General features: G+C 43.7%; 1 protein-coding gene across 1 annotated transcript in view; it reads right to left on the bottom strand.

Moving 5' to 3' along the window:
- The window catches only part of LOC130294331 (carcinoembryonic antigen-related cell adhesion molecule 5-like), a 58531-nt gene extending 37853 nt beyond the window's left edge, over window positions 1–20678 (bottom strand). The window contains exons 1-4 of the mRNA XM_056543953.1: window positions 20614–20678; window positions 12636–12989; window positions 10426–10692; window positions 7521–7877 (exon numbers count right to left, since the gene is read on the bottom strand). Of these exons, the coding sequence (XP_056399928.1) occupies window positions 7521–7877; window positions 10426–10692; window positions 12636–12972 (961 nt within the window). The 5' untranslated portion in view covers window positions 12973–12989; window positions 20614–20678. The remainder of the gene's footprint in view (window positions 1–7520; window positions 7878–10425; window positions 10693–12635; window positions 12990–20613) is intronic.
- Window positions 20679–20964: the final 286 nt, after the last annotated feature.

The raw sequence follows: 20964 nt of genomic DNA, 5'->3' as shown, positions 1-20964 counted from the left end.
ATGTAATATAAAATCGGCAAAATAATATTGAATAGAGGCCGTAGTGTAGAATTCAGCAGATATCGCCACATCTAGTCACGAGTGCCAAGCATAACGTTTCTAATGTTAAAGCAGACCCATGCGTCCACAGAGGGGAGGGAGCACACACATCCAGCACAACATCTTAACACACATAAATCAAAGGGGTACATACAACCACATCTAGAAAGGGAAGGGCAGTCATGACCTTAAGTCCCCTCAGGGGATGCAGAGTATGAACATTGGGTCAATGGTGAGGAGCACCAGGGACCCCACACAGAAAGAAATTTACCAGGGCATTTTCTATTCTTATAAACAAGATGGGAGAAGGGTATCATAGCATTAACCAAAGCTTTCCACTGAGACAGGGAAGGCGGGCCAGGGTCCATCCATTTGAGGGCAATCGCCTTCCTAGCAAAAAATAAGGATTCTCGCAGTAAAGTGCGCACGTAATGTGGCCACACTTCCTCATCCAGAACTCCAAATAAACAAATCAGAGGGTCACACCCCGGGGAAGGTTGGATAATTGTGGCAAGAAGACCAAGGACATCCTGCCAGAAGGATCTTATATCAGGGCAAGCCCAGATAAGATGCCAGAAATCAGCTTTAGCCGCACCACATCGATGGCAGGCGTCCGAGTCAGAACGACCCATTCTATGCAAACGAACGGGGGTGATGTAACTATAATGTATAATATTTAATTGAATCAGTTTATTATTAGCAGAAGGAGACACCACCATATGTGAGGAAAGCATCTCCTCCCAATCATCTTTAGTCAAATTGGGAATATGAGATTCCCAGTGTCGGACAGCCGGCAACCGGGAACGGGAGTTCTTGGCCTGAATGAGGTGCGTATATAGGATGGACACCAGTCCCCTAGGACCCTGCGATTTTAAAACACCAATAAGAGGGAATGCCGATATGGGTGCACGTCCAGCAGGGAACTGTGTTGACAATGCATGACGGAGCTGTAGGTATTTAAAGAAGCAGTGTCGGGGTAAATCATATTCTGATTGCAATTGCTCGAAGGAACACAAAACATTATCCCTATACACATCGCCCAGAGTGAGCACACCAGCATTCATCCAAAAAACAGAGTCTAGAGTCTCACCCACATGGATGAGAAAGGGGTTGTGCCATAGAGGGGTATCAGACGGGATATCAGCATATCCATATACTGACTTAGCGGCCCGCCACACCTTTACAGCCAGCTTATGTGAAGGTAGGTAAGCACAACCCCCTAGAGTAGGGCTTTCTAAGAGCATCCGGGGAGACACTGAGGGGACGAACCTATCCAGGCATTGTTCAGAGTCGGGCATGGAGTCTCCCAGAACCCAATGTCTAATATATCTCAACTGCCACGCCAGGTAATACAAATAAAAATCAGGAAGGGACATACCCGCCTCCAGCTTGGGACGCTGGAGAGTGGTGAGACTAATCTTAGGTCTGCTAGGTCCCCAGATAAACGGAGACAGAAGGGAATGTACAGAATCAAAAAAGGATTTAGGGACAGGAACAGAAGCATGTTCTAGGGTATACAAGCATTTGGGGAGAATAATAAGTTTGATAAGATTGATACGTCCAGAGATGGACAGTGGCAGCTGGGCCCATATCCTAAACTTAGATTTAATGTAGGGCAGGAGGGAGAGAACATTGACCTCAAGATCCAGCATGGGATCCCTATTGATATACACCCCCAAATATTTAAATGTAGTGACAACCGGGAGACCACCCAACGTCAGGGGCCCTGCCCTAGGCAGTAGAGGCATGACCGCCGATTTGGACCAATTAATGAACAGTCCCGAAAAAAATCTGAAACGATCCATCAGGTCGATCGCATAGGGGATCGATCATTGTAGTGGGGTCGGACACAAAGAGAACCATGTCATCGGCATAAAGGCCTATGCGGTCCTCCCTACCTCCCACAGACATGCCCCGGAAACCAGGATCCTGACGTATACGCAAAGCAAGGGGCTCCACCGCCACCGCAAACAGAAGCGGGGACAGGGGGCACCCCTGACGCGTACCACGACCTAGGTGAAATAGGGGAGAACACACACCATTCACCAGGACCTGGACCCGCGGACACCTGTAGAGGAGGGAGACCCAGGACCTAAAATTGTGACCAAAGCCAAACCTACAAAGCACTTCTAAGAGGTATCCCCACTCAATCGAGTCAAAGGCCTTAGCTGCATCAAGTGACGCCACGGCCCAGTCCCCTCCCATAACACCACCCACCTGGACGGCAGTTTGGACACGACGGATATTATCTGAAGTGGATTTGCCTGGCATAAAACCGGATTGATCATGATGCACAAGCGACAATACAACCCGATTCAGTCTACTGGCCAGGGCTTTAGTTAGTAGTTTATAATCAAGGTTCAATAAGGAGATAGGCCTGTAGGAACCGCACTCCATAGGGTCTTTATCAGGCTTTAGGAGGACAACAATCGTCGCCTCATATAAGGAATCAGGCAGGACCCCATCAGTAAAGGCTCTGTTATACATAGCTAGCAGAGGAGGCAGGAGTACGTCACTGTACTTCAAGTAAACCTCCAAAGGGAGGCCGTCAGGGCCCGGAGACTTACCCCTGGCCATGTCTGCCAAAGCTTCTTGCAGCTCCAATAAAGTGAGAGGAGCATCTAAAAAGTCCCTATCTTCAGCCGATAATTTAGGAAAATCAATGCCGTCCAGGTAGGCAGCCAACTCAGCAACACCATACTGCACCTGCGAAGTATATAAAGTAGAATAAAACGTAGAGAAACATTGTAACAGCTCATCATTACCCAACATGACGGACCCATCCGAGGCCCGGAGTTTAAGAATAGGAGCAACAGAGGAGTTTTGTCTGACTATATGAGCCAGTAACTTACTAGATTGGTTCCCGTGCTCAAAATAATACTGTTTGGTGAAGAATAATTTCCTATTGGCCTTTTCGTGGAGGTGCAACATATATTGTCGCCCCTCCCGTAGCCACAAGATCTCATTAGCCTCCGACGGGTCCGCCACATAACGAGCCTCCAATTGTGCACAACTCTGTGCCAATTCCTCCTCCCTCCTAACTGTAGATCTCTTGATGAATGAAATAGTAGAGCGTAAGCACCCCCTCAGATAGGCTTTCAACGTTTCCCACACCAGTGCCGGGGACCCCTCGGGGGTATTAGCCTCAAGAAATACCTGAAGTTGATCAGGGATTCTATCATTAGGGCCAATCTGATCCAACCAAAAGGGGTGGATCTTCCATCTACGCGGTGTGCCAGAACCGAGACATCAAGCATTAGGGGAGAATGGTCAGATATAGCACGCGGCTCGTAGGAGATCGCGGTGACCTGAGACATAAGTAGCGAGTTACCACACGCCAGGTCGATTCTGGACAGCGCATGACGTCCCAATGTGTGACACGAGTACTGTCTAGTATGTGGGAACCTTTCACGGTATATGTCCACCCACCCCACCTCCCCCAAAAATGAGGAAAGGGAATCCCCGCTAGTAGCCAGGACAGTACCTCTAGCGCTATGACGGTCCAGTGTGGGGTCTAACACCATATTAAAATCGCCCATACAGAGGACCCGTGCTGAGGGATATGCAGCAGCAAAAGTGACAGCCTTATGCAATATTTCCATAGAGGCAGGGGGAGGATTATAGATGAAAAGAAACACATACGGGACATTGTTCAAGTAAGCATGTACAAAGATGTAACGACCCTGAGGATCCCTACGGACCGCGACTGGATCCCATCTCACCAATCTACTAACCAATATTGAAACCCCTCTAGAATAGGACGAATGGAAGGAATGATGAGACCATTGGACCCAAGGCCTAGACAAAAGGTGGGCTCTATCAGGCGTTAAATGGGTCTCCTGAAGAGTAACTATATGAGGGCGGTGTCTTCTAATATGCGCAAATATCAGGGCACGCTTGCGCGGTGTACGCACACCCCTAACGTTCCATGACATCACTCTAAGACTCGCCATAGTAGAGCATTGCACGGGCATACACATACAACAGCCACACACCAGACAAGATAAGACAAGGACGCACGGGTCTGCTGACACATGACAGATAAGCAATCAATGGCCGAACACATTCACCAGATAGCATCTGAGGTAGAGTATATATACAAAGCAACATCCCCCTAACAATTATATAACCAGTTAACCAAAGAGAACATAGAACAATGTATACTTGAAGCCAATCAGGCATCAGAAGAGCAACAGCTCCATCTAGTGGGGAGAACCTGCTTACATATGCAAAAATAGAGAAATTGACCTATACAATATATGCATAGATAGTAACCCAGAGGTAGGGACAGAAAAGAATGTAAGTCGAGGGCAGACCAGGAGGGAGCCCCTAGAGAAAGGAAAAAGTCCAAGCATCAGAGATGAAGATAAGAGAGACGAGGGAGAGATTTAGAATGAAGAATGGCTAAGGGAGGAAGGGCAAGGGCAGCTGGGAAGGCATAAAAAAGGGGGGAAAGGAGAAGAGGACCCAGAGGCCATTGGGAGAAAGCAGACGAATAAAAGATAAAGTAGCATCAAATCCCGCTCGGGGAAGGGCACAAGAATATATACAAGTCAAATTGCACATATGCGGGGGGAGAGGGGGGGAAGGGAGGAAAGGAAGAGAAAAGGAAGGGAAAGGCGGACATGGATTGGGAAAGGGGTAGGAGAGCCCAATAAAAGGAAGGGAGGTGTGGGGAAAAGGGAGGGAGGAGGGGGGGGGGAAAGGGGGAAGGGAGGAGGGGGGGGGGGAAGGGAGGAGGGGGGGGGGAGGAAGAAGGGGGGGACGGTGTAGGTGAGAGCAAATATGCCAGGGTACATCCCGACCAGCAGCTATCAGAGGGGACGTGTATATTGCGTAGGGTGGAGAGTCCAGGGAGATAAGACACAGAAAAATAAAAACAAAAACATTTCGGCACCGACATCCTGATATTATCCACAGTATGGGTTATAAAGGTAGTCCAGGACAAAATTCACTGCATGCCCCTGAGCGGACATGCCAGAGTGTCAGGGAGCTGGAACCTAGCAAAGGCGCAGCAGAGCGTCCGACATGGTGCCCAGAGCATAGTCCACGGTACAATCAGGCGGTCAGATAGTAACATAGGTCTGCCACAAAGACCAGTCCCATGGATCAGGAGGGGGGGGGGGTGGAATATATCATCAGGGCCTGGGGGAAAAGGTGGAAGTCCAGGGGACCAGTTGGGAAGGGGGCATCCAGGTATGGGAAAGGGGCACAGTACCTGTTCCGTGGCCTAGAGGTCCTGAGCTGCAGCCATTCATGAAGAGGGAGAAGAAATAGAAGAAAAGGGCCCTCAGAGCTATCCCAGTCCTAGTGCAAGATAGCAGGTCACAAGTCCACAACGGGAGGTCCCGGATCAGCGCCGCCCGCGCAGCCAGTCGTCCGCCTCGACCGGGGAGGAGAAAAAGATGGCTCGATCTCCGTCCACCACCCGGAGGCGTGCAGGGTAAGCCATGGCCTACGTCCACCCGTACCTCCTCCAATTTGCCGGTAAGAGATGTCCTACAGGTCTGTATGGCCATGAGAAGGGTGTCACTAACCTCCCGCAGAGTCGGTTCAGGAGAGTCTGGGAGATCAGGCTGCAGAGCGCGCTCCGGCCTGTCCAGCACCATCTTGTTTTTCAGCACGGGCATAATCTCTGAGCTTCTCAACCGCCGTGCGGTCTTTTTGTTTAGCTTGATCCGGTTGAGGAGGCATATTACGGGTCCTCAGTCGGGTTCGTGGGGTCAAAGTCTCCAGGATTCAGTCCAGGATAATGAAATTGCAGGTCCTGAGCGGGAGCACTTACTCCATGCGACCGCTCATCTCAACCGCCAAGCCACGCCCCCCAACCAATAGTAAAGTTGCCCACCCCCTCACTGTTTTCTTCTTCGAATACGCGAATATGCAATTATAACGAATACGCGAAATTTGCGAATATAGGATGAATATTCATCTATATATTAGTGAAATATCGCGAATTCAAATATGGCCAATGCCGTTCATCACCAGTGACCAGGTGACCTCCCAAGTGACCTATGGGCTCCTTGCACAGCCCCCCTATAAAACCAGGGGTGGGGCTACAATCTCTCTCTTCCAGCATTCTTGCTCCTGCTGAGGTCCAGTGCAGTCGTCTCAGTGTCTGTGTCCAGATCATTGGAGGCCTCAAGCCTAAAATCTACAGGCACAAAGTCACCTCAAGTAAGGTCAAAGTCATCTTCATGTCCATTGTCAAGTCAGTCAAGTCAAGTCTTCTATATAGTCACCGTGGCCTGCACTAAAGTGTCCTACAAACTGCAAGTCCCAGGAAGCCCGTGAGGTCCCCCTGTGTCACTGGTCACCTCCTTGGGATATTGGCTGTACTGCATAGACTGTATCATCTGTCTACCCTCAGAAAAGCTACCGTTGTCTGTAACTTGGCGTCGGTGTCTTCATTGCCCCCCGTGCCTAGCCCAGGACCAGCGGTATTACCTTCGGGTGGTTAAGGCTTAACCACACCCTGGCGTCACGACAAGAAAGGGTTAATAACATCTGCCCCCAGGGTTACAACATCTTTCCTACACTGCTTCCCCGCTGACACCACATGTTCTATGTCCCATGTTTTCTTAGGAACCCCTGAGCTTTACCGTATTTTTCGTCCTATAGGACGCACCCAATTTTTAGGGGCAAAATCTAAAAAAATAAAGATTTTGAACCCAATAGTGGTCTTCAACCTGCGGACCTCCAGATGTTGCAAAACTACAACTCCCAGCATGCCCGGACAGCCGTTGGCTGTCCGGGCATGCTGGGAGTTGTAGTTTTGCAACATCTGGAGGTCCGCAGATTAAAGACCACTGCATAGGAGGTAATACTCACGTGTCCCCGCCACTCCGGACCAGTCACCGCTGCCCTGGATGTCGCTCCATCGCTGTCGCCGTGTCCCCGTCGCTACGGAACGTCTCTGCTGCTGGCCGGGTATCCTCGCTCCTGTCGCCGCCATCACGTCGTTACGCACGCCGACGCATGTACGCGACGACGTGATGACGAGGAAGGAAAGCGCCGGCCATACAGGGGATCCCTGAACGGAGAAGACACCGAGGAGGCAGGTAAGGTCCCTCCCGGTGTCCTGTAAGCACTAACCCGGCTATTCAGTCGGGCTGTTCGGGACCGCCGCGGTGAAATTGCGGCGGTCCCAAATAGCCCGACTGAACAGCCGGGTTAGTGTCACTTTCCCTTCAGACACGGCGGTCAGTTTTGATCGCCGCGTCTGAAGGGTTAATACAGGGCATCACCACGATCGGTGATGTCCTGTATTAGCCGCGGGTTCCGGCCGTTGATGGCCGCAGGGACCGCTGCGATAGGGGCGTATTCGCCGTATAAGACGCACCGACTTTTTCCCCCCAGTTTTGGGGAAGAAAAAGTGCGTCTTATACGGCGAAAAATACGGTAATTGTTTTTATTTGTCTTCCGCTTGAGGCACAACATGAGCATTTTACATAGGAAAAAGTGAGACCAGTGATACTCACCATAGACAGCCAGGGTCACAGCCATCGTTTCTGCTGATTTCACGGTCTGTATCCTCACTTTATAGTTGCCCTCATCTGTGATCTGAAGATCTTTGACATGTAAAGATCCATTATTGAAGGCTGTGATCCTAGAGTTGTACGAACTTTCAGGACCTGCCATGTTACTACTGCCAGGTATATAGGTCAGGATGTGGTACTGAGGATCTGGTTTCGGTTCTTTATACCAGATGAAGCTTACAATGTCCTCAGTGATGCCGGTAACACTCAGGGTGACGGATCCATTAATAACTGGATACTGAGGGATCAGCTGGATACTGATCATTCCACTGGTCGCATCCATTGTCATTGAGGAGAGGACTATAGGGACGAAAGTTTCTATATCAAATGTGGGTCATAAAAAAAACACCCTAACTGGGCACGGGTTACAGTGTTCATATTTGGATACACTCACATCTGAGTCAAACATTGTGGAAAAGTCTTTTAAAACATAACCTTTAAAGGGGTACTCCGGCACTAAGACATCTTATCCCCTATCCTTTGGACGAAGGATAGGGGATAAGATGTCTGATCGCGGGAGTCCGTCCCCTTGTGACATCATGCCCACCCCCTCAATGCAAGTCTATGGGAGGGGGCGTGACGGCCGTCACGCCCCCTCCCATAGACTTGCATTGAGGGGGCGGGGCATGATGTCACACGGGGGCGGAGTCGTGACGTCATGATACTCCGTCCCCATGGTCTGGAGGGATAAGACTTGGAGCCTCCAGCGCTTCCTGCAGTGCTAACAGGTGGGTACTGCATGCTAGATTGAGGGGGTCCCCAGTGGCGGGACCCCCGCGATCGGACATCTTATCCTCTATCCTTTGGATAGGGGATAAGATGTCTTAGTGCCGAGGTACCCCTTTAAGTATTTAAAGGGGTATTCCAGGAAAAAACTTTTTTTATATATCTCAACTGGCTCCAGAAAGTTAAACAGATTTGTAAATTATTTCTATAAAAAAATCTTAATCCTTTCAGTACTTATGAGCTTCTGAAGTTACGGTTGTTCTTTTCTGTCTAAGTGCTCTCTGATTACACCTGTCTCGGGAAACGCCCAGTTTAGAAGAGGTTTGCTATGGGGATTTGCTTCTAAACTGGGCGTTTCCCGAGACAGGTGTCATCAGAGAGGACTTAGACAGAAAAGAACAACCTTAACTTCAGAAGCTCATAAGTACTGAAAGGATTAAGATTTTTTAATAGAAGTAATTTACAAATCTGTTTAACTTTCTGGAGCAAGTTGATATATATAAAAAAGTTTTTTCCTAAATAACCCCTTTAATATCTTAGATTTACCAGGATAATTTCCCAACTCCCAGTATGTTGCATGAAAAAGACGACCAAGTTTGCCCACGTGTAATGAGAGTAGCCGTATAGGAAGAATATGATATCCCAGAATGTATATTATTAAAGGGGTACTCCGGAGGAAAACTATTTTTTTTTTTAAATCAACTGGTGCAAGAAAGTAAAACAGATTTGTAAATTACTTCTATTAAAACATCTTTATCCTTCCAGTACTTATTAGCAGCTCTATGCTACAGGATATTCTTAGCTTTTTGAATTTCTTTGTTTGTCTTGTCCACAGTTCTCTCTGCTGACATTTGATGTCCGTATCAGGAACTGTCCAGAGCAGCATAGGTTTGCTATGTGGATTTTCTCCTGCTCTGAACAGTTCCTGATACGGGCATCAGGTGTCAGCAGAGAGCACTGTGGACAAGACAAAAAAAGAAATTCAAAAAGCAAAGAATTTCCTCTGTAGCATACAGCTGCTAAAAAGTACTGGAAGGATAAAGATTTTTGAATAGAAGTAATTTACAAATCTTTTTAACTTTCTGGCACCAGTTGATTTAAAAAAAAAAAAATTCCACCGGAGTTCCCCTTTAACTATTACCACCAGTTGTTGGTTGTGCCACTTTGGTGACATCACACCGCGCCCCCTCAATGCAAGACTTTGGATGGGTGCATGGTGGCTGTCCCAAGGGTCGTGACCGAGACATCACGACCCCGTCGCCCGCCCCAAGTGTTCGGATAGAAATGTTCCCAACGCTGGGGCAGCGGAGTACCCCTTGAATGTTTGTTGATGTACTTTTTTGCAGCCCCGACACAATGGGAGCAGAAAAAGTCCCACCACACTACTCTTTTAACAGCGTTTGCTATGGGTGGTTAAAGTGGTAAAAACTTTTTATTTTTAAATCAACTGGTGCCATAAAGTTAAACAGATTTGTAAATTACTTCTATTAAAAAATCTTAATCCTTCCAGTACTTATTAGCTGCTGAACACTACAGAGGAAATTCTTTTCTTTTTGGAACACAGAGCTCTCTGCTGACATCATGACCACAGTGCTCTCTGCTGACATCTCTGTCCATTTTAGGAACTGTCCAGAGCAGCATATGTTTTCTATGGGGATTTCCTCCTACTCTGGACAGTTCTTAAAATGGACAGAGGTGTCGGCAGAGAGCACTGTGGTCAAAGAATTTCCTCTGTTGTATTCAGCAGTTAATAAGTACTGTAAGGATTAAGATTTTTAAATAGAAGTAATTTACAAATCTGTTTAACTTTCTGGCACCAGTTGATTTAAAAAATAAAAAAAAATAATAAATAAAGTTTTCCACCGGAGTACCCCTTTAAGCCGTGTGGAGATCAAGTGACTTTTTTGACTGTACATACCTTACAATGTTTTTACTTTTCTACTTGCTGCTGATTTATAGATTTTGGTCCAGAGAATGAAATGGAAAAGTGAGTTTCTGAGTTTTCCGTGGCTCAGTTTGTGTAATCGGGTATTGGAATTGACTTATGGAAATAGGATAGTATCGGCAGATAGATAGAATTTTGGTTCCTAATAATAAAACAGTCCCTATTATTGTTACTTACAATACACATCCAGTCCATAGGGATCACTGATGTCCTCACTGACCAGGTTCTGAGCTTCACACTGGTATTCCCCTGAGTCTTCTTCTTTAATGTTGGGAAATACGAGAGTCTTGTTATCTGCAGATAAACTGGTTTCAGAGGAGATGTTGGTACCACGCCTGGTCCACTTTATGGTGGTAGCATGTGAGGTGTGACAAGTTAGGGTGAATATGTCATTTGCATGGGGTTGGGTGGTGGACGCTGTGATTTTCGTTTTAGTGACCGGCTCTGTGAATGAAGGAAAAGGACCAGCAGGGGACAACGGTTATATGTAGTATTAACAAGAAATGTTTCATAATAGTTTACTAAATATTCAAGATTATGAGCCAACATTATGTGCTGAACAGAGGCCACAGAGAATATTAAAACTAGGTGACAGCAAGCTGATCAGGGGAGGTCTGACTACTGAGACCAACACGGAATGAAGGTTAAAGGGTACCTCTCATCAAATAAACTTTTGATATATTTTAGATTAATGAATGTTGAATAACTTTCCAATAGCATGTTAATGAAAAATATGCTTCTTTCTATTGTATTTTTCCCCGATCAGTCCTGTCAGCAAGCATTTCTGACTCATGCTGGAGTCCTAAACACTCAGAGCTGCCAGCCTGCTTTGTTCACAGCCAAACAGGCTGTGAACAAAGCAGGCTGGCAGCTCTGAGTGTTCTCCTTTGTGAACAAAGCAGACTGGCAGCTCGTAGTGTTTAGGACTCCAGCATGAGTCTGAAATGCTTGCTGCCAGGACTGGTAGGGAGACCCCTAGTGGTCATTTCTTCAAAGTGGAAAATTAAATAGAAAGAAGCATATTTTTTAATAACATGCAATTGTAAAGTTATTCTGCATACATTAATCTATAATATATCAAAAGTTTTTTTGATGAGAGGTACCCTTTAAATGTCCCCCAGAATGATCACAATGTACTGTGCATGGGCCACCAGTGATCTATTCCTTCTCTATGGGGCTTTCGAACATTACCAAGGGCCCGTGATCACTAGGATTCCAGTGGTCAGAGGCCATTGCTTGACCCTAATAGACCCAGTAGAGCCCTAACAGTGACTTAAACAGTAAAAGAGGGCAGATTTTGCCTACTGCACAGCCCCAGTTGCCATCAAAGTATAGTGTGAACATATATATATATATATATATCAAAGCAAAAAATTGGCACAGCACTCCGGAAGATGCAAAAACAGCTGGTGCCAGAAAGTTAAACAGTTTTGTAAATTACTAAAGTTTGGAGTGACAGGAGCGCTACAATTATGGATATTGGGATTGTGTCCTTTTAAAGCTGCTAGACGGAACATATGTAATCCCGTAAAAAAAAAAAAAAAAAACGTGTTAAATATTAATGTTATAGTCAGCACTATATGGGACTTAGTGTAGTATTAAGTGTACAGGTAGCATACCTGAGTTAGATGGTGGTGGATGTGATGAAGATTGTATATCATTTGCTGGTGAACACATGTGCTATACTCTACTTACAAGCGACACCAGTCTTTGCGTTTCCGTTGCGGTTTTTCTGCGGTTGTCAGTTTCTGTTTCAGGTCCTGCACTAAGGATGCTTGTGTCTCAGATGATGAGTCTTGAAGGAAGCTGGTTATCAGGAATGTCTGTGAGTTAAGTCAGGAGAACGCCCCGACCGGTGGCGTCTCAACCGTGCAGTTAACTCTCACTTCACGGTCAATCCGGTGGTGTGGGATGTGAGTGGTGACGTCACTACTACTGCTGCGGAGGTCCACAATTCTCTACAACGCGTTTCGGAAACTGTCATGCTGTTTCCTTCATCGGGGATCCGATGCAGTTCTTTCCAGTGTGACCACAGTGCTCTCTGCTGACACCTCTGTCCATGTCCGGAACTGTCCAGAACAGGATAGGTTTGCTGTTGGGATTTGTTCCTGCTCTGGACAGTTCCTGACACATACAGAGGTGTCAGCAGAGAACACTGTGGTCAGACAGCAAAGAACTTCACAACTTCCTCTGGAGCATACAGCAGCTGATAAGTACTGAAAGGATTAATATTTTTAAATAGAAGTAATTTACAAATCTGTTTAACTTTCCGGCACCAGTTGATTTAAAAAAAAAAAAAAATTTGTTTTCCACCAGAGTACCCCTTTAAGCTGACGTGCTGTGCGGGCACTTAACCTATGGAAAGATGGAACAGAAGGGATACTCACCATAGACTCCGAGCATCACATTTATATCCTCTACCAATGTTACTGTCTGTATCGTCACTGTGTATTTTCCACCATCCGTAAGTTGAAGATTTTGGATCTGTAGTGATCCGTTCATGTACGGTGTGACCTGAGATCTATTCAGGGGTCCAGGAATCATGGTACTATTACCAGGAAAGTATGACAAGATTTCTTTCTTAGGAGCCTTGTCTGGTCCCTTATACCAGATGAAATTTGTGATTTCCTCAGTAATCCCAGTAACACTCAGGGTGACGGATCCATTAACAACTGGATGCTGAGGGATCGGCTGGATATTGCCCATTCCACCAGTTACATCCATATTGAGACTGAGAAGAACTAAAAGAGAAAACACATGCATGAAGGATTTTAAAGGGGTTATTAATCATAAGGTGTCTTAAGTAGTTACCTGGCAGACAGTAATGGACATGCTTAGGAAGGATCTGCGCTTGTCTTGGGGCTAAATTGCTGTGTTGTGAGATTACCATAACACTGTGGCTAGCTTTTTGTGAACTGGCTATTTTCTGTTGGAGTCCTCTCCCTCCAACTACAAGTCCCAGGATCCCTTGTTTGTAAGTGTGAGGTCACTTTTATCCCTCCCACACATCAGTCACCCCACCCATTGCAGCACAGTTATGCTCCCTTTCATGCTGTGCTTTAAACTATAATTCTCTGCAGCCCTATGGAGAATGATCTCCCACACAGCGGTCCCTCCACCCATTGAAGCTCAGACAGGCTCCCTTTTAACACCTGATTAGTGATGTAGTGTCTTGGGCCACACTGCAACTTGGGAAAAGCTGAGATGACATTCTGTATGCTGTTTAAAATGATCACAAAGATCACATAAAAATGTTAGACCAGCCAGACACTATATTATAAACTACACTAACTTTGCAGCCCTTGTAATACAGTCAAATAAAAAAAAAAATAAAATAAACTCCAGGATTACCTCTTTAATTGTCAAACCTTATTTACGTGGGCTCTGTCATTATAAAAATCTTTTGATACGTCATGGAGACAGATGAAAAATCTTAATCGATTGTGGTCTGAATCCCTTCTCTCATTTAGACTAAACAAGTCCTTCCACCATTTTTGTACCCCATCTATGGACCTGTTCTATATTTTTGTAGGCAAGGCCTCCACAACTGGACACAATATTCCATATGTGGAATACGTTCTGGCTCTATACACCACGTCGTCTCTCACCTCCAAAGAGATGGACTGTTGACAAAGGTCATTTGACCGAAACATCCGAGAACTTTCATAATTGCCTCCATGTTGGTTTCATAGCCATAAGTTCTATTTGAAGGAGTCTGAATTCTGTTACACATTTCTTATGAATAAAAAGACACTTCCGATTAGAGATGGGCGAACTTACAGTAAATTCGATTTGTCACGAACTTCTCGGCTCGGCAGTTGATAACTTTTCCTGCATAAATTAGTTCAGCTTTCCGGTGCTCCTGTGGGCTGGAAAAGGTGGATACAGTCCTAGGAGATTCTTTCCTAGGACTGTATCCACCTTTTCCAGACTACCGGAGCACCTGAAAGCTGAACTAATTTATGCAGGATAAGTCATCAACTGCCGAGCCGAGAAGTTCGTGACGAATCGAATTTACTGTAAGTTCGCTCATCTCTACTTCCGATAAAAGATTTAAAGGAAAACGGCCATCTAGACCCATATGAGGATGTGTTGTTTGCACGACTAAATGTATTTTGTAATAACTTTTTTTTTTTTACTGTAAAATGTATGTATGGCGCAACCAAAAAAATATTATTTCTGGTGGGAAATGCAAAAGAAAACCGCAATTTTGCAACTTTTAGAGGTTTTCATTTTCACTCTGTGCACTTTACGGTGAAACTGACCTTATCTTTATTCTGTGGGTAAATACCTTTACAATAACACACATCGTCTGGATGCCTCACAGAATGTACACGTACGTCCTAGTGCACCAAAACTAAGAGTCAACAATGTAAATATTGTAACATTTATCAAAGCATTTAGTAGGTTTTTTTTTTTGCTTAAAATTGTCGCAAAAAAGTCGCATGTGCAACGTGCAACTACTCTATTTTTTGTGCTACTTTTTGATTGCGCAGTGCCCTAAGCAAAGAAAACAAGAAAAAAGAAACTTGCTTACCAAAGCAAAAAGTGATTTTTGAGTTGCAGTAGTCAGAGATTTATCAAGTGTGAAAATCGCAAAAAAGTTGCATCGCATGAAAAAAAATTACAAAATTTACTCCAGCTCAAACATGCAGAAGAAAAAGCCGCTACCAAAGCAAGAAAAAAGAAAATTCTTACGTGAAAGAAATATATCAACAGGCTGAAACCAGTTGAAAAATAAGTCGCACGTAAGCAAAAAAAACTTGTAAGGAAAAACTTACTAACAAAAGGTGTGGTGTCCCGGTACCGTATTACATACCGTACCTAGTGTAGAGGTCCCCAAAGTCAGAGTAACTACAATCAGGTAGGGTTCCTCAGGTGGGACAGCCCTTAGTCGCCTCTCCTCTACTCTAATTCTCTAATATTAATACATGTATATATTTAATAATAATAATATGCATTTTATAATAATGTATAGTACTTACCTTGTTTAGCGTCGCAGGACATGTGACTATGTTAATATCCTCTATGGTATGTTGGAAGACCTTTGGAAGTCCTTGGGTCACATGTTACCCACAAGTCTTTGTAATGGTGATTGACATCAGTATTGGACCAATTAGCACTAGTCCAGCCCCTGCCCATATAAGGGAGCTGTAGCCAATGATCGCTCTCTTGGGTTGCTGCTCTCGTGGATGCCGGACTAACAGGACGGATCTGTGCAACATTCAAAAACACGCTAGGCCTAAAAACCTACCGGCCTCAGCTGAACCACAACCGTGAGTTCTAATCTAAACCCCCGCTAATGCTAGCGTGACTACTGGACCGCAATTAAATCCCCTAAATCCAGTGGAACAGTGCACAATACCTAAAGACTCTAAATGCTAAAGTCCCAACCTTTGTCAATCTCCAAGTAAAGTAGTTGTTATGCATAGAGACTGTTCTGTTATTGAAGCTTACAGAAAACCTTCAGTAAAAGTTAATACTGTTTCAGAAAACTCTCCGGTTGTGGACAATCTATTATTATATACCTCCCTATCGCTCTTGGGAAGGGCGGCGGTAGGAGAAGCGTTACTGAGGAGCCCTCACCCTGGCATCACGAATAGCAAGGGTTAACAAACACCCTTTGATTACCGCACAGCTACACTCCCCATACCCTACATCCCCCAGGCTATCACAAAGGAATACATAAGCCAACATTGATAAATGTCCCCCCGAGTCTTTGCATCAACCTGTTGTATTATATAAGCATCTAAACAAAAGATCTAAAAACATTGAAGCAGCAAACTTTGTAAAACCAAACTTGTGACATTCTCAAAACTTTTGGCTACAACTTTATTGTATAGATACGGTATGTTGGTGCCTCCACTTGAAATAAATACAACTAAATTCCTTGGGGGAAAAAATCCCCTCAGGAATAACCCTGACTAGAGGCACCCAAAATAATGTTTAAAACTTAACTTTTGTTTTTTCCAAATAATAATGAATTAGTGCTCTGTGGCCACAATGAGTATAAATAAGATATTTCTGAACAAAGAACTCTATTGTTACAATATTAGCATGTTGTGGGTCTTGTAGACAGGACATCATATTATTTATATGCACAAAACCCCAGGAAGCCTATTCAGCTTAGGACCCCCCTTATTTGTTTAAAGTTATATACTGGTACTTTATTATCTTCACTTAAAATCACAATTGCTCCAATAACTGTGTTTAAAACACAGACTGTATGGGCTAATATTATTTTACAACATGTACTGGGGTTGTGTATCACCACATATAGTCTCTGAATGGGTTGCCACTATCCAGAATAATGTGCTACAGCACTATGTTCTAACACTGGAAGCCAAAAATAAACCTAAATGTGGTTCAAAATATCCCCTTTTTATTCATTAGCCGTCATGCTGTTAAAAGGACAAAAACGATGAACTTCCCCGACGTTTCACCAGACCACACTGGCTTTGTCAAGGGCTATGGCGCAAAGCTTATTCATATTATTTATAACAGAGATACATAAATTATTGGCACAGCATAAATGTTATATATATATATATATATATATATATATATATATATATATATATATAGAAAACAAAGATGTCCAGCGGCACACCAGGATTAAAGGTAAATAGTGCTCTTTATTTAGCCAATGTGCATGTTGGATGCAACGTTTCGACGGCCTCTCGCCATCTTTCTCAAGCATCTATATATATATATATATATATAGTAATCTTTCTCAAGCATATATATATATATATATATATATATATATATATATATATTGTAATCTTACCTGTTATTATAAATCCCCTCATTGCAGTTGACGGACCGTTGTGTGACTCTCCAGTAGAGCTATCATAGAATAAGGAAGTCGCATATAATGGATCGAATGTCATTTGTTTTAGCCAAACAATGGGCAGTCTGACAAGTGTTGAGGCGAAAGTCAAAATTTACCTCCTTTTTTAATTTTTTTCTTGATAAAGGAGTCCTTAGGATTTATCAGAGTCCTGGTCAGATACCCATCAGTCAGACATCGGTCAGATATTCTATCAATAGGCCACCAATGTCTTTAATACAAAAACTCATTCACTCTTTTGAATATTTAAAACATTTTCCATAGAGGACTGTGTCTATTGTTGAATATTGTCCACGCCCTTAATAACTTATCCTTTAGGTCATAACAAACAAAAAAGACCAAAGTGGTAAATAAATTGATGATAGGAGGGCACACCCATTCACCATCCAGCAGCACCAATCAGGGATGCAAAGTTGTATAAAATAACAAAACTTTATTACCAGGACAACAAGTTTCTAGGGGTAGACTCCCCTCTTCCTCAGGTCCATAATACAAAAAGTAAGTACTGTATATAAATGGTAAATTTTTGTTCCTATGTTTCAAAACCCACAAGTGTGAACTTAAACCATAATAATTCAATAAAAATAAAAAAAATAACTTTCAGCACCTGTTAATTCAGCAGGCATTTTTGGGGTGGAGAGTGAGCATTTTATCCCGGTCATATTTTTTACGTTGGGATTTATTAAAGGGGTATTACAGGATTTTTTTTTATTTGACTATGCTACAGGGGCTGTAAAGTTAGTGTAGTTCATAATATAGTGTCTGTACCTGTGTGTGACGGTTTTCTCACAATTCTTCTGTGATTTTCATCCCAATATTTATTTTTATCAGCAAACAAAATGACTGTTGTCTCAGATTTTTCCCAGCTTGCAATGTGGTCGAGAGCCTGTCTGCTTCAATGGTTGGAGAGAGCAATCTGCAACTATTGCAACAGCTGGAGGCACCCTGATTGAAAACCACAGGTCTGCAGCTCATTTATGTTTCAATGGGTGGGGTAGCTGAGGTGTGGGAAGGAGGAAAATGGTATCATGGGATTTGTAGGCAAACAAGAAAACTGAAAACAGGAAATACAAGTTCACAGAAAGCTAGCCACAGTGTTCTGGTAATCTCACAACCTAGCCATTTAGCCCAAGACAAGCGCAGATCCTTCCTAAGCATGTCCATTACTGCCTGCCAGGTACGTACTAAAATCACCTTATGCTGGAGAACCCCTTTAAGTGCGACTTTTGAAATTATGTTCAAAAGACACACAATATTGCTCAAACCCTGCACGCACTACTCTAGGACTATACCGACTTCTACGTGTCCACCCTATTTATCCTCTGTGCACTCAGAGTGATAAATGTTACTGTATACTGTATGTATATGCATAGTGCATGTAATAACAAGAGTCCCTGCTCTGAGCGGGGCTGACCCGTGCCTGCGGCTATACAGCTGCAGGTACAGCTTGGGCTGGGCAGGATATATAAATTGTATACTGTTTTGGATGCATTTCAAGTGACCGCTTTAGGTTGATGTCCTGCTCCAAATACGTGCACGAAGAGAAAAAACTCACGCTGACACACTAGGTCAAGATAGTTCATTCTGATTTATTGAATTGTGTACACACAAGATATATCCTTCAGTAGGGCATAGCACATTGTATATGCATTCTAATTGGTTAGCAGACTACTTTATGTAGGCAAGTCACTGCTCTGAACTAACCCGCTGCCAGCTCAGAGCAGGGATTCTGGACAGCTCAGAGTCCAGGACCCAGTACACTATACAGTGCCATGAATAAGTGTGCTGTGTGTGCTGCACCCAACACATTTATCATGCTTACTCCAGGCCAATTGGATAGCCTGCAGTACAAAGTTGTGCACCGCAGAAGATACAGGACTCACTGTGTATGCATCAACCTGCATGTATGAAGAGCGGTGCCTGCTGTAATAATTGAGCGCAATTGTGATCTGACCAAAAGTCACAGCCCGTTATACATGACTCCCAATGTTTTTTTAATGGTGAATCCTCAGCCAACCACCTTACATTCTTGTGTCTATAAAGGAGTACTATTTTTATTTTGTGGTCACCCTGCTAGTATACATCTATAAAAAAAAAAAAAAAATAAAAACTTCAAGAACCCCTTGTGTTGTCTAGATACTCTTCATTGACTTTCAAACCCTCTGACTGTTTCAATGGATCTCCATAGAGTTCCAAATCATGGTTGACCAATGACCACCACTGACTTTTGATCATATGGACCATCTGGGACTATACAGCTCTAAGTTAACCTAATACACAATTTTCTGTGCTGAATGGATGTAGCCCAACCCATAATTCTTTCTAGACAATTATGTCTTTTAAAAAGCTAGAAATATTTGAGTACAACCTTATTGAAAGTCATGTAAACAGGAACGTAAGAATGGAAACGTTGTAGATGTGACAGGTCGTCTACAATTACTTCCAGGATTTGAATATCTTGGTTACAGAGTTAATCCGCTTCATCCGTCTGTTCATCCAAGGATCTATTGTACAGACAAGCTGCATAATGATCACCCTGGTTGACTTTCTAACAAAACAATTGGCCGGGTCAGAACTTTCTGGATGTGCAACCTTTAAGAAACTTTAGAAAAGTTTTGGTCCAACAGGTTTGCCAAATTCTGGCAAACCCAGACCTCAGAAATAAGTTTAATGTGAACCTAGAGCCTAAAACACAAAAATATCACTGTCCAAGACCCCTGCCTAACACTGCTAGGGTCAACTGGGAATGTATCGTTTTGAACTGTTTGTCAAAGTTGCTGTAAAGCATGAAAACTAACTGATCATTTAAATGCACATTGCACTAAGCACTAAGCACCACAGTGCTCTCTGCTGACCTCTGCTGCCCATTTTAGGAACTGTCCAGAGCAGCATATGTTTGCTATGGGGATATTCTCCTTCTCTGGACAGTTCCTAAAATGGGCAGCAGAGGTCAGCAGAGAGCACTGTGGTCATGACATCAGAGGAAATGCATTTCTTTTTTGGATTTCTATTTAGCATACAGCCCCTAAAAAGTACTGGAAGGATTAAGATTTTTTAATAGAAGTGATTTACGGTACAAATCTGTTTAACTTTCTGGCACCAGTGGATTAAAAAAAAAAGTTTTCCACGGGAGTACCCCTTTAAGTGCCACATTCTGACACGTCTCCTGGTCCACCTTCACCTCCAAGCCCCTCTTAGGCTGACATACAGAGAGCTCTGTCATTCACTTGAGGGGACACATTCCCTTAACAAAAAGACTAAAAGTATTTTAATGGGACTAAAATAAGTTTTAAATAAATTTTAACTAAATAAATTATAAAAAATAAATAAAAAATGACACAGTTTCTGAATAAATCAAATTTGTACACAATATTTTTCCCGGCAGTTATCTGTAAACTAAAAGCTGAGCTTTAAATGGTTGCTATGGGTAACAAAGATAGTTTCAGTTTTTCTTTAAGACAGCTTTTAGTTATTTTCCCCATTTTGTGTTTAGCAGTGTCCGTCATGCTCACCTGATGATGGCCCAGGACAAGTATACTCATCCGGGGATGTTAACCATGTGTGGAGCAGGCTCAGGGCTCAAGCCTAATCTATACCTGGCTGCCAAGGGCTGCCACTAAGAGCTGTCATGGAGGAATCTGCGCACATCTCAAAACTCTTATATATATATATACATACATGTATATATACACCGCATCATTAGTGTTTAGCAGGTCGGAACATGCAAAATGCGTGTGTGTGCATGTTGTATGAGTGTGCATATACTGTGTGTAAGTGTATGTAGATATGTAATGTGAGTACTGTGAGTACATACTGTGTTCGAGTGCATATAGTGGGAGGGTATATATTTCACCTTAGTGTAT

The sequence above is a fragment of the Hyla sarda genome, chromosome 10 (assembly GCF_029499605.1).
Source record: "Hyla sarda isolate aHylSar1 chromosome 10, aHylSar1.hap1, whole genome shotgun sequence".
Taxonomy (NCBI): Eukaryota; Metazoa; Chordata; class Amphibia; order Anura; family Hylidae; genus Hyla; species Hyla sarda.
The sequence above is the reverse complement of the archived record's forward strand: the minus strand, read 5'-3'. Positions and strand labels throughout refer to the sequence as shown.